The sequence below is a fragment of the Diadema setosum genome, chromosome 4 (assembly GCF_964275005.1).
Source record: "Diadema setosum chromosome 4, eeDiaSeto1, whole genome shotgun sequence".
Classification (NCBI taxonomy): domain Eukaryota; kingdom Metazoa; phylum Echinodermata; class Echinoidea; order Diadematoida; family Diadematidae; genus Diadema; species Diadema setosum.
Genome location: NC_092688.1, coordinates 36,228,672 through 36,241,094, shown reverse-complemented (window position 1 = coordinate 36,241,094; position 12,423 = coordinate 36,228,672). Strand labels below are relative to the sequence as shown.

The following is a 12,423-nucleotide window of genomic DNA, read 5'->3' as shown; positions in this document are numbered from 1 at the left end:
ACAGTCAAAGTAATTCTGAGTTGGAAAAGGAGTAGGCTGCTTTGCTAGCAAGCGGCTTGCCAAGAATGAGTAATACTACATTATATCTGAATGCCGTCACACTCGCACAAACTGAGGCACCATGTCCAAGCTTGCAAGGACATGAACAAAAGTATGCATTGCGTTGCCCTGAATATATATCTACACTATGGTACTGGCAAATGCCTCATTTACTCACAAACAGATCAGATAATGGTTCAAACACATTATTTTCATGAGATCACAGACAGTATGATTGCACAGCATAAATATTAGAACAGGTCTTACTTCATTGATTAAACGAGAATTACAACATTTTGTTTCTATACAAAGCTTGATATCTACACAGTAAATACTGGGCTATGTTGTGCTTCCTAATATGATAAGGCCTTCCTCTGGCTTTCTAAGGACATGATGTGCTAGGATACCTCAAAGTGGGTAAGAAAGTTCTCTGTATCACTATTCATGTACCTTACATTGGAGTAGAAAAGTGATCATGTTTGCACTAAATCAGGCACTGTCAACATATCAGTATGTGAATCATGTAGTGCCTAACATCAGGTTCCAACAGACCAGGTACTACTGGCAATCCTGCTAAGATATACCTCTACATGAGTGGACAACATCGTCAACTTCTTTATGGACCAGTCACTACTAACATACCACCATGTGGGTAGAAACCTTAGACCACTGATCATTATGAAAAATGAGATTAGACAGTGTAAATATTGAAATACCTGTAATCACTGATTGAAAAACAATCACATCATTTCATTTCTATACCAAGCTTGATATCCACAAGGTAAATACATATGTACTCCTGTGTTGTGTTGCATATCATATTAAAAGCCGTTTTATGGCTGTCTATAATAAATGATGTGCTAGGCCCATGCTTTTCAAACTTTTTTTTACTCGAAGCCCATTTTGGCCACTGCAAAATTTTTCAAGGCCCACCGAGATCAAATTGGCATTTTTTTTTTTCATTTTATTTCTAGACAACATCACAGCCAACCTGTGACAGCTTTGTAATGTAATGAAGATCTAACCATTGACAGTAATGTAATCAAGATTAATAGAGAATTGCTAACAGTAATTCTAATTTCAGAGTCGATAACATCAATGGCACAATCACAAAGCCTGAGTTGAGTTCCAAAGTAAGGCTCTTTGTTTTAAACTCTCTGTAAATACATGTTCAAATCCAGGCTCCTAAAAGGGCAATTCTGGATCAGTCAAAAGGAAGTCTAAACAGAAAGAGCAAAGATGATGACATCATAAGCTCACTCACTTGCATTTTCATATCAACTGTTCAAAAACGGTTTTTCAAAAAATTAGCAATATTTCACAATGTTATAATTTCCCCGACTTTTATCTGATTTTGATCAAACTGTCGCTGGCTGGCTTGTAAAATCGCACTCTTTCTTTTCAGACCAACTTTTAACTGGTTCAGATTTGCCCTTGGACTATGGGATTGAAGTGCCATCCTGTGACAAAATCTGTCAGAATTCTTTTGTTTTTTCATTTGCCTGAAATGTCAACAAGCACTTCCGAAGTCGACAAATATTGACATTTGCAGACATGTTTACCTTCAAAGTGCTCAAAAACTTTAGATGTCACATGTCCAATTTGAAAAGCACTTTCAGGAAAGGCACATGTAAAGGCTAGAGACTTGTAGCTGACACATACTGTCACGACATATCTTCATACCGATATTCAATGTATCTTTATATCAGTATTCATCCTATCTTTATATATATTGTAGCAGTCTATGTCCCCCAAACAACCTCCCCCACCCCAACCCCCCCCCCAAAAAAAACAAACAAACAAACAAACAAACAAACAAACAAACAAACTGTAAAAGTGAAAATTTTTGCTTGAGTAATGTTTTGGCACTCAGTCCAGTGAGATGAATTTAGCATAGTTCTAACTCTGCAGAATCAAAATGCAAAACAGTATGACATACATCAAGGAAAATGTTTGAATAGTTTTATTTCCGCACTAGTTTCATGTCGCACACAATGTGCGAAAAATTCCACATCACAAAAATTTCCACTTTTACAGTAATTGCTGGGGGGGGGGGGGGAGGAGGGGTGAGAAGATTCACAAACATGATTTTTCTGTGCTGTGCGAAGTTGAGTGTGATGACACTAGCTATATTCCTCAAACACTCTATCTGCATTTTTTTTTCAATGCCAATTTAAGAAATTGTCAGAACTTCCTTTACTTTAATCAGCAAGAATCAATCTACACTTGATCATGCCCACCTGTAAACGTCACAAAAACCATTTTGAGGTGACGTCATAAATCCATGTATGAACTTCATTGGTTGAGTAAAATAAGGGCGTTCAGGTTCCTATGATCTATGGCATCAGCGGCACCTTAACGCCCTTATGTTTCTAAACCGATGATTTGTCAATTTTAAATGTCATCATCAACTGTAATGTGCTGTGATGTGGATTCAGGCATTTGATGATAATTGTTACAAAAAAAATACAAAAAAGAGGTGTATACAGAGAGCTTTGTAAGGCCCTTTGCAACTTTTATACTCAGCTTGCCCTTACATTTCATAAGAAATAAAAGACAGGTTTGATATCTCACACATCCATCTTACATAGCAGGGCTCGACACTAACGGTGGCCCGGTGGCCCGGGGCCACCAAAAACGCAAGTCGGGCCACCAAAAATTTCAGAAATGAAGACTTTGGTGGCCTGATCGGGCCACCAAAAAAGGTCGGATGTTTGCCTTTGGGCCACCAAAAATAAAAGTTAGTGTGGAGCCCTGTACATAGGTTTTCCTCTGATCACCAATTGTCTTCCTATTTTATTATTGTCCTGATTCAAGAGCAATAATTTATCACCCGGAGTAGACAAACTTAATATCATGTATCACTGGTTTGTGCCATTAATTGAGAGAGAGAGAGAGTGAGACAGAGAAAAAAAGAAGGGCGTGGCTTCAGAACAAAACCAATCATTTCACGTCGGCTTCGCCTTCCTCAGCTCCATCCTGGCCACGGCCTGTCTGTGGACCTCATCCGGCCCATCGGCCAGCCGGAGTGACCGGGCCATGGCATAGAAGTGAGAGAGGGGGAAGTCCGAGCAGACGCCGGCCCCGCCGTGGGCCTGCATGGCGCGGTCAATCACGCTCAGCGCCATGCTGGGGGCAACGACCTTGATCATGGCGATCTCCCTGGCGGCAACCTGTCAAAAGAAATTTTTTACATTTTCATTAAAAAAAAAGGGCCAATCAACATTGAAACTATGATCATCTAAATGGTACAGCATCTTGGCCAAAGCAGAGATACTATGAAACAAGATTTACGCATCATGTGGCAAAATACTATGTAATGACAATGACAAATGCTACACTTCTGTGTGAAATTGTACATTTGTATACCAGTGTATCCATGTCATGACTTTGGTTTAGGATGTGATCAATAATACATTTACATGGCCTGGAAGAAAAACAGGTTTCTCGAGAACACTGAAAGAGCTGCTGCTGTGTTACAATAAGATTCTTCATAACTGATCAAATAATAGACTAAATGAAATGAACACACACATATTATAAATGAATACATAATTAATTTGATGAAAATAATGAGCAAATAAAACAGCGCTTAGAAACGTTTTAATAAGCGCTTTATAAATGATATTTATTATAATTATCATTTAATCATTGAACACAATGTTCATGAATATATAACTACTAACATACATACACATATAAACAAATAAATACATACATACATAAATACATCGTACATACAAATGTACAGTAAAACAAAGAAAAAACATACCTACTACGAGCTGCCAGTATCTGGAGCTTAATCATACTCATTGCACGTTTTTTGAAAGGAGATATTGACCTACACATAGAGGTGGATTCAACGAAACTAGAAGCCAAACATCAAACAATTCATTCATCAGTTATCATAAATCTTTCAAACTGTTGTTTATTTGAAAATCAAATGAATAATGAATAATTTCATAAATAATTAATGATCTAACAAAGTTAAATCCTCACCTTGTTTCCCACTGTGTCCATCATCAAGGCTGCCTTGAGGGTCAATAGCCTGGCCTGTTCAATCTCTATCCTACACTTGGCGATATCCTGCTGGATGGCGCCCTGTTCCGCCAGGGTCTTGCCAAACGCAACTCTGCTGGTCGCCTGGTTTAATGATAGAACAAAAAAAAAAAAATACCAAAACAGTGAGAATGGCCTTTATCAATAACGCTGTCACGGCACACTGGAGACAATGCTACATTACTTTTGATCTTTCCTCCTCGTATGTGGAATTTTCTAACTTTCACAATTTTTTACAAAAGTGTGACCCGCTACAACAAAAAGGTCCTAAAGTCGCGCACGGTCGAAGCCGTGAAAATCGAGTTTGAAGTCAGAGCATTAAAATTGGTCAAAACTTATGATTTTCTGATTTTGATATATTATTGGAGTCTAACATGTCTTCTATCATCTGTCGAAATTTTGAAGCAAAATGATCAAAGGAAAGATTAAAAAAATTGCGTTTTTCTGAGCCATGTTTTTTGGCGTTTCAACGAAGCAGAAACTGGTTCGAAAATTTGGATTGAGCGCCACAGATAGGTTCCGCCCCTAACAACGACCAGAGTGATCTCATTGGTCAGTTTCCTGCTTGCTGCTAACCGAAGCGTGAAGCTCGCACACTGCCCAGTCGACTGGTGCGTGCGGGCGGGGTGCGCTATGATCAGCCGCTTCTCACATCCTGGTCACTGATTGGTTGGTGAGGAGACCGCCGACGCTGATGTGCTTGAATGAACTCTTCGGGGGTTGCTAGGGCTTACCTTCTATTGTCCAGAGGTGAAAACTGACTTGCGTGTCCCTTGATCGCGATTGCGTCGAAAGGAAGACTTTTAGGGCGCTTTTCTCGAAACAGTGATTTTCCAGACGTCTCAACATGCTCTCTTTTCAACGTCGATATCTCCGCAGCCGATTATATTTATAAAATGTGTTATATATCAATTTAAAGCAGAAAGATTAGGGGACTATACCATGTAATTTTCAAATAATCGACCTCGCCCGACTTTAGGATCATTTTGTTGTAGCGGATTGGAGATGACAATGCCATCACCTCAAAAGCTTCCCATAAGACTGAACATAATTTTCATAATACTTTATTTGTGTGTGTGTGTGTGTGTGTGTGTGTGTGTGTGTGTGTGTGTGTGTGTGTGTGTATGATAAAGAAGATTCTATTCTATAATCCTCATCCTGTTTGCAGTCTTGTCGTGACATAATGACATTGATTTTCAAGGGGGGAAAGGGTTTGTAGTTGCTAAACTATTGACCATAAATATCATCATACCTAGAATTTGCTATAGAAAGTAAACTGGGAGCTCTTGCAGTGTAGTAAACTATGCATGAGTACAGTTTAACATAAAATAGTTTGCATCACATTTCTGTGCTCTTGTAATAACATCACGACAATGACTTTCAGTGGGGAAAGGGGTTGTAGTTGCTAAGATCACAAATATTATTATACCCAGATTTGCAATAGAAAGCACATTGGGAGCTTTTGAAATGTAGCAAACTGTGTAGAGTACAGCTTAACACAAAATCCTTTGCATCACATTTCTGTGCTCTTGTAATAACATCATGACAATGACTTTCAGTAGGGAAAGGGGTTGTAGTTGCTAAATTATAGACCACAAACATAACTGTATCCAGAGTTTGCAAGAGAAAGTACATTGGGAGCTCTTGCAATGTATTAGACTAGACATTTGTACGGTTGCAGGGCTATAGAAATGTGAATATTGTATCATATTGTTTCAAAAGAAAGAAAGGAGAGTATTGGCCATTGCCGACTCACCCTCTGTACCATGAGGTCCAGAGACCTCTCTGCTGCTCCGATGAGCCTCATACAGTGGTGGATCCTACCCGGACCAAGGCGACCCTATAAACACACAGTCACACAGACACACTGTAGACCTTTCATCCATCAGGGAAATACTTCAAACGAGACTCTACCATACGTCCCCACAAAAATTACAACAGAACCCTCTGCAAGGGTAACTTTAAAAACAGTGAATTAATCCAAGTACAATTTCAAGATATGAAACTATAACTAATCATCAATACCTTACAGAAAATCCCATCCAATTTGCTTCAGTAGTCAAAGAGAAATGACAATCTTTGTAGAGCATGTCAGGAATCCCTTCCTTCCGAGTTCTGTCCATTGTATTTACACATTGATATGCATCTCCCAGAGCATCCAAGTATTTAACTTGGATGAAACAGACCCATGACATGCTTTACAATGATCCATATTTCTCTTTGACCACTTAACCAAACTAAATGGGGTTTTCTGAAATATATTGGTAAGATGTTATATTTTTAGACCCTGAAATAGCATTCTGACGGTTTAATCATATTGAAAGTTTTCAGTGCAGAAATCTGATTAAAATTTTTTTTGGGAAATAGTGTACAAGGTTTCAGATCTGCTGCATCATACACATGGGTGTGTGTTTGTCCCACAGCCTACGAAGGAACCTTCTTTTTTTTTTAAGTATAGACAATTTCGATACAAATCTTTACAATGTAAATTTCTGCTTCACGATTTCATTTGATATCATCTTCATTTGATCAACACAACTCACTGAGAAGGCAGGATCTCCAACATTACTCTACAGAAACAACAGTGCCACAGCAAACTATTATCATAGATATTACCATGCAGCATGATAAAATCTCTTGACTCCACAATATGTTCTTCAGAAATTGATAAAGAATATAAATGAAAAAACCTGGTAAAAGTAAGTTTATCATGATAACCTTTATTTTGGTGCAGTAATCGTGACTTCAATATGTTGAGCTACAAGTACATTACCCCATGAGACTGCGTTAACAACAGAACACACTTATGTATTTCCTATCAGATCATTGTTCTTTTATCTATAATAATAACAATAAATAAAGACAGAATAAACTGACCAGAAAGAATATAAATTATTAGTGGAAAAGTGAGCAAAGAAAATGGGATTCCATCGGGATTCGAACCCGAGACCTCCGGATTGCTAGACCGGTGCTCTACCGACTGAGCTATAGAAAGCCCTAGTACAGTGTTCGTCCCAGAAACCCTTAACTCTCAATGCTCGGGTGGTCAGAAGCTATATCAGTGTGTTTGTGTGTGACACACAAACACACACTTGAACCTGGCATAAACCCGAAGGATAATTCAACTTGGGGATAAATGCGAGGGATCACCGAAGTGATGCAGCTTTTTGAGTTTGTAACAAATAAAGACAGAATAAACTGACCAGAAAGAATATAAATTATTAGTGGAAAAGTGAGCAAAGAAAATGGGATTCCATCAGGATAACAATAATGAGACTGTTATAAATACAGAGACTCTACAAGGCACATGCAATTTTCTCAATTCAACTTGGACGTAAATGTTCAAACTAATCCTTGGCAAAGACGAGAATGCTAACATCTAATTTTTTGACATGCTTGGATGCATGTGAGACTACAGATAATGAAGATGACACCACAGTTTTTGCCTCCTACACACCTGTGCAATTTCAAAACCGCGCCCTGCTCCCAGGATCATGTTCCCCGCCGGCACCCTGACGTTGTCGAAGACCACCTCCGCGTGGCCCTCGGGCCTGTCATAGAAGCCGTACACCGACAGCGGGCGCGCAATGGTGACACCCGGCGCATCCATGGGCACCAGCACCATGGACTGCTGGCGGTGCCGCGGGGCGCCGGTGTCCGACTTGCCCATGAAGATGCAGACCTTGCAGCGGGGGTTCATGGCGCCCGAGGTCCACCACTTTTGCCCGTTCAGGACCAGCTCGTCCCCCTGCGTCTGGATGTCGGCGCAGATGTTGGTGGCGTCAGATGAGGCAACCTGAGCGAGAGAAGCCATGTCTTGAGAAAGAGAGCTTCATTCCATTGCCTTTTGATTACAATTACTAAATTGAATAACATACTATTCACACAAAACAGTTGTTTCACTTTCTATTGATTTCAACAAATCCCATTAATAGGTCAGGGTCAGATAATTACATATGGAAGCTCCTTGGAATGTTCATACTACATATAAATGTATCACATTAGAGTTCACATAAAGATCAGTTTCACAGCTATACCTTAAATCACACAGAGAGTCATTAAAACTTTGAATTAAATGACTTTTTAAAATGTCTGGACTTCTGTCAGCATATTTCTAACTTTCAAGATGACCAGGCATGGCAAAAACTAGAACTTACGTCACCTTCACCCTAGTAAAAACAGCAGATAGAGACATCCTAAAACATGACCATTTCCCAAAAGTTCATCACTTAAAATCAATGACTACTTTTAAGCAACAGCTCAACACACTATGTCTAATTACAAAATATGCCATCTGCAGACAACGTTGGAAGAAAATCAAAGTCAGACAGACCTGCCAAAGGGCCAGCTGCTACCCTTTAATGGGATGGGATGGGGTTAAACGAGGGGGTACTTACGGCAGGTTCCGTCATGCCAAAGCAGGAGCGGATCTCGCCTGCTAGAAGTGGCTCCAGCCACTGCTTCTTCTGCTCCTCCGTCGCGTACCGCACCAGGACCTCCATGTTTCCTGTGTCGGGGGCGCTGCAGTTGAAGATCTGGAGGAATGACAATAAAACACTTGGATCATTCCGTGTTGGATGGATATACACCCCATCATAGATGCTTGCCCAAGGACCATCTCAAATGCAAACACAGCTGTAACATTGTATTATATAGCAAAGGTAAGCAAAGCAAATTTGCTACTTTGGTTGTGTAGTTTGTTTCATACTTATAACGCACACAAGCTATTCAAATAAGAAAGGGGGTCTTGACCTCGACCTCCCGGCCCCGCAACACCCCCCCCCCCCATCCCACATTCACACTGAAAAAAAAAAAGTTCTGCGGCCCCTGCAGCAGCGGTGCAAGTCATCTTTCACTGGCACTCAATGCATTGTGCAGACAGAGGCTTTCATGTGCATTTCACTTTTGCTAATCTTGGCTCCTCGAAAACTTTGCGAAAGTTTCATGTGGGCAAAAATTTCTGGTTTTGCAGTATGTACCTCTGGTGCATATATTGTACACTGTGACCAAAATTCACGAAAGTTTCACGCATGCGAAAATGTCTGGTTTTACAGTCTGTACTTCTGGTGCATATACACTGTGACCAAAATTCATGAAAATTTCTGGTTTTACAATATGTACCTCTGGTGCATATACACAGTGACCAAAATTCATGAAAGTTTCATGCATGCGAAAATGTCTGGTTTTATAGCACGTACCTCTTGTGCATACACACTGCAACCCCAAAACACGAAAGTGTCATGCATGCGAAATTTCTGGTTTTACAGTCTGTACCTCTGGTGCATATACACTGTGACCAAAATTCACGAAAGTTCATGCATGCGAAAATATCTGGTTTTAAACTACGTACACTGTACCTCTGGTGCATACAAACTACGACCCATGACCTCACAGAGGTGGGCGTACTCCACATTGGTCAGACCAGCTCCGTACTTGACCTCTGGGTCTGACTCTATGGGCAGGAAGAGGTTCCACAGGCCTTGGGCCTTAGCCTTGGCCTGCATGGACCAAAAAATAACAACACAAACAACAGTAGCTGAGGCAAAAAATTAAATCAAAATAATGAGGCTAAGGATGAAAAGGGCAAACATTGTGGTGATTATACTGACTATAAACTGACTACAATGATAAGAATGATACTCCACTTAACAATAGCAGTGATGATGACAGTGAAAGTGTATCATCTGGCTCCTGACTTATTGTATAACAGCGTGAAAAATCAACTATTCATATGATCATGATGATACTGCTCTCATCTGACTGAAGAAAACACCCAAATGAATAATGTAGACATTAATGCTGCACAAATTGCAATTATCCCAAAATGTCATTATTGGTCAATACTTTGTTGTTGTTCTCAATGTTCTGTGGCTGATGTAGACTCATTGCTACATGTATATATTCTTTTTGTTTTAGAAAGAACTTACTAAAAATAGTGTACATCAAGAAATATTGCTTTTAAAATACACATCATTTGAGGGTTGTACATTTGTATAATATCCCTTTCGCAAACATAAAAAAAAAAATTGGTATGGTCGAATAATACTGTCTCCAACATCATGTATAAAATCTTGATGTAATGCAACTCAGTGTTTTTAAAACAGAAATGGAAAACTAACCCCATATCACTTGAGAAGATGCTCTCCTCCTTCACTGGAAGTTTTTGTATCTATTCTCCCCCTATAATCATGAAGTTTCCAGTTTTATTATTCTTAGGAAAGGTATGAATCGCCTATGTCTATGATATACCAGCTTATGAAAAGAATCTAATTTTTAGGGTTGCATAAGGAACACACAAACTTCAAACCTCTCAGAATCACGGCCATCACTAACTTCCATTGGTAAATTGCATTTGGTTGTCATGACTTTGGGTACGACAGGACTCAAATCACGCAAAGCTTTCTCTCAAAAATGATATGGATGACGGATCCCACATGATTGCATTAAAATCACCTTCAGCTCTTCCATCAGTGGGTGTGCCTCCCACGTGCTGCTGTTGAGGTAGAATTCCTCCATTTCTTTCTCCGCAGGGAGGATGTGCGTGTCCAGGAACTGCATCAGCTGGGCGTGGAGCTCTTGCACCCTCTCAGGGAGGGCGGAGGGGGTGCAGGCTAGGAGTCCTGGTGGCAGATACAATTAGACTTTAACCCCTGATGATGAATTTGCATGTGTCAATTGGTGGTCCATAACTTTTGCAAACCATCCAAACAATAGACTTGTACAAAATTTATCATCTGTCTTGTCTTGGCGAAGATACCCACAATCAATAGGTTGATTATCATGGCACTGACTACTCGACAACATATTTCTTGATGAAAGCAACATTTTTTTCATTTGCACTAGATGTTAAAGTCTATAATATCATCATGTTCGTCATAATCAATGCCACCCTGCATACACGTGTATATATTCAAAATTATATTTTTATTGCTATCATCATTATCATAATCATTATCATCAGCATCAGCATCATCGTCATCTTTTATTATCATTACTTTCGTGTTTCCTATTATCTGTTATCTGTTCTGCCAATCAGCATGTCATAAGCAAACTTTCTTGGTAGAACAGCATGCAGTGTGATAGAAGCCAGCCTCTTAATTCCGACTATTAATGTTCTGGCTACACAATGTGATATTTCCTTCATCTTCTTCTGTAATATAGTCATATATATCTGACATCAAATGTGAAAGGTCAAAGTTCACAACCTCTTTACCTGTCTGGGTGGAACTCCCCTGAGAATACTGTCTGACAGGAGTGTGTGTGATGCAGCTTGGGCGTGACAGGGTGGAAAAGCCCCTGGACGGGGGCTGTCCGGCAGGGCGGGGCACCTGTCCACTGGGCGTGGAGGTGGGCGTGGCAAAGGACCAGCCGAGGTCAGCAATGCTCTCTGCTAGGGCCCCCACTGCCTTGGCCTTGGCTGAACTGGCTTGACCTGGATATGCCAATGATGGACATTCACAGTGGTCAGGGTTTCCATTTGACTTTTAAGAGTCACTCCACACTTTGGGCATCAGTAGTATACTTAGAGAAAAAAAAAATGTAATTTTAACTTGTTCCTGAAGACACACATATCTTCACAGAAGTTGGGATTAGAAGGATGAAAGGAGAATTAAACTTGCTGAGGATAATGTATATATGAAACTCCAAAGATGTGGGCAAATAGTACAAATTGCCAAGACAAGAAGTAATACTCATATAGCGTACATGTATATTTCATTCATCGAAACCTATGTAAGTCGTTTGATTCAGTAACATTTCACAACAGCCTTTAATCAAGACTGTCACATACTTACATCTGCCAATATTTCATTTGTATACACAAGTTCATTTTTAGTGTGAAATAGACCATTTTTTTTCCCCTTAGAATATTTCCTGGAGTACTTTTGCAAACTATGTATACACTTGTAATTGACATTCACAAAACCACCAAACTCCTTAATAAGTACACACCTTATGCAATCAAAACTCCATGACAACTACAAAAAGGGAAAAAAATAAGAATTTATATTTTTTCAAAAGGTTTGCAAAGGGAAAACAAAAAGTGGGAAGAGCACATGTTGTGACATGTGATGGCACCCATTTGACCCAACACCTCCAAGGTAGAAGAGGTGTCAAATACCGGTAAGCAGCTTCCACGATGAATGGGGAATCATTATCATTATCATTATTTTTTTTTTTTTTTGTCTAAAAGCGTTTTGAGCTATTGATGATGAACAGGTCAACAAGATGTGTGTGTGTGTGTGTGTGTGTGTGTGTGTGTGTGTGTGCACATGTCTGTCTGTCTGTGTGCACGTATTGGGCTGGATTTAAAGGGGGAGGGGAGAT

The 12,423-nt window shown here is 39.8% G+C and overlaps 1 protein-coding gene across 1 annotated transcript in view; it reads right to left on the bottom strand.

The window, feature by feature from the left end:
• Positions 1–2,987: 2,987 nt before the first annotated feature.
• Positions 2,988–12,423, bottom strand: part of LOC140227827 (acyl-CoA dehydrogenase family member 10-like) — a 73,073-nt gene continuing 63,637 nt past the window's right edge. The window contains exons 10-17 of the mRNA XM_072308220.1: positions 11,312–11,530; positions 10,552–10,718; positions 9,456–9,596; positions 8,496–8,633; positions 7,556–7,894; positions 5,855–5,938; positions 4,039–4,182; positions 2,988–3,212 (exon numbers count right to left, since the gene is read on the bottom strand). Coding sequence (XP_072164321.1) covers positions 2,988–3,212; positions 4,039–4,182; positions 5,855–5,938; positions 7,556–7,894; positions 8,496–8,633; positions 9,456–9,596; positions 10,552–10,718; positions 11,312–11,530 — 1,457 coding nt within the window. The remainder of the gene's footprint in view (positions 3,213–4,038; positions 4,183–5,854; positions 5,939–7,555; positions 7,895–8,495; positions 8,634–9,455; positions 9,597–10,551; positions 10,719–11,311; positions 11,531–12,423) is intronic.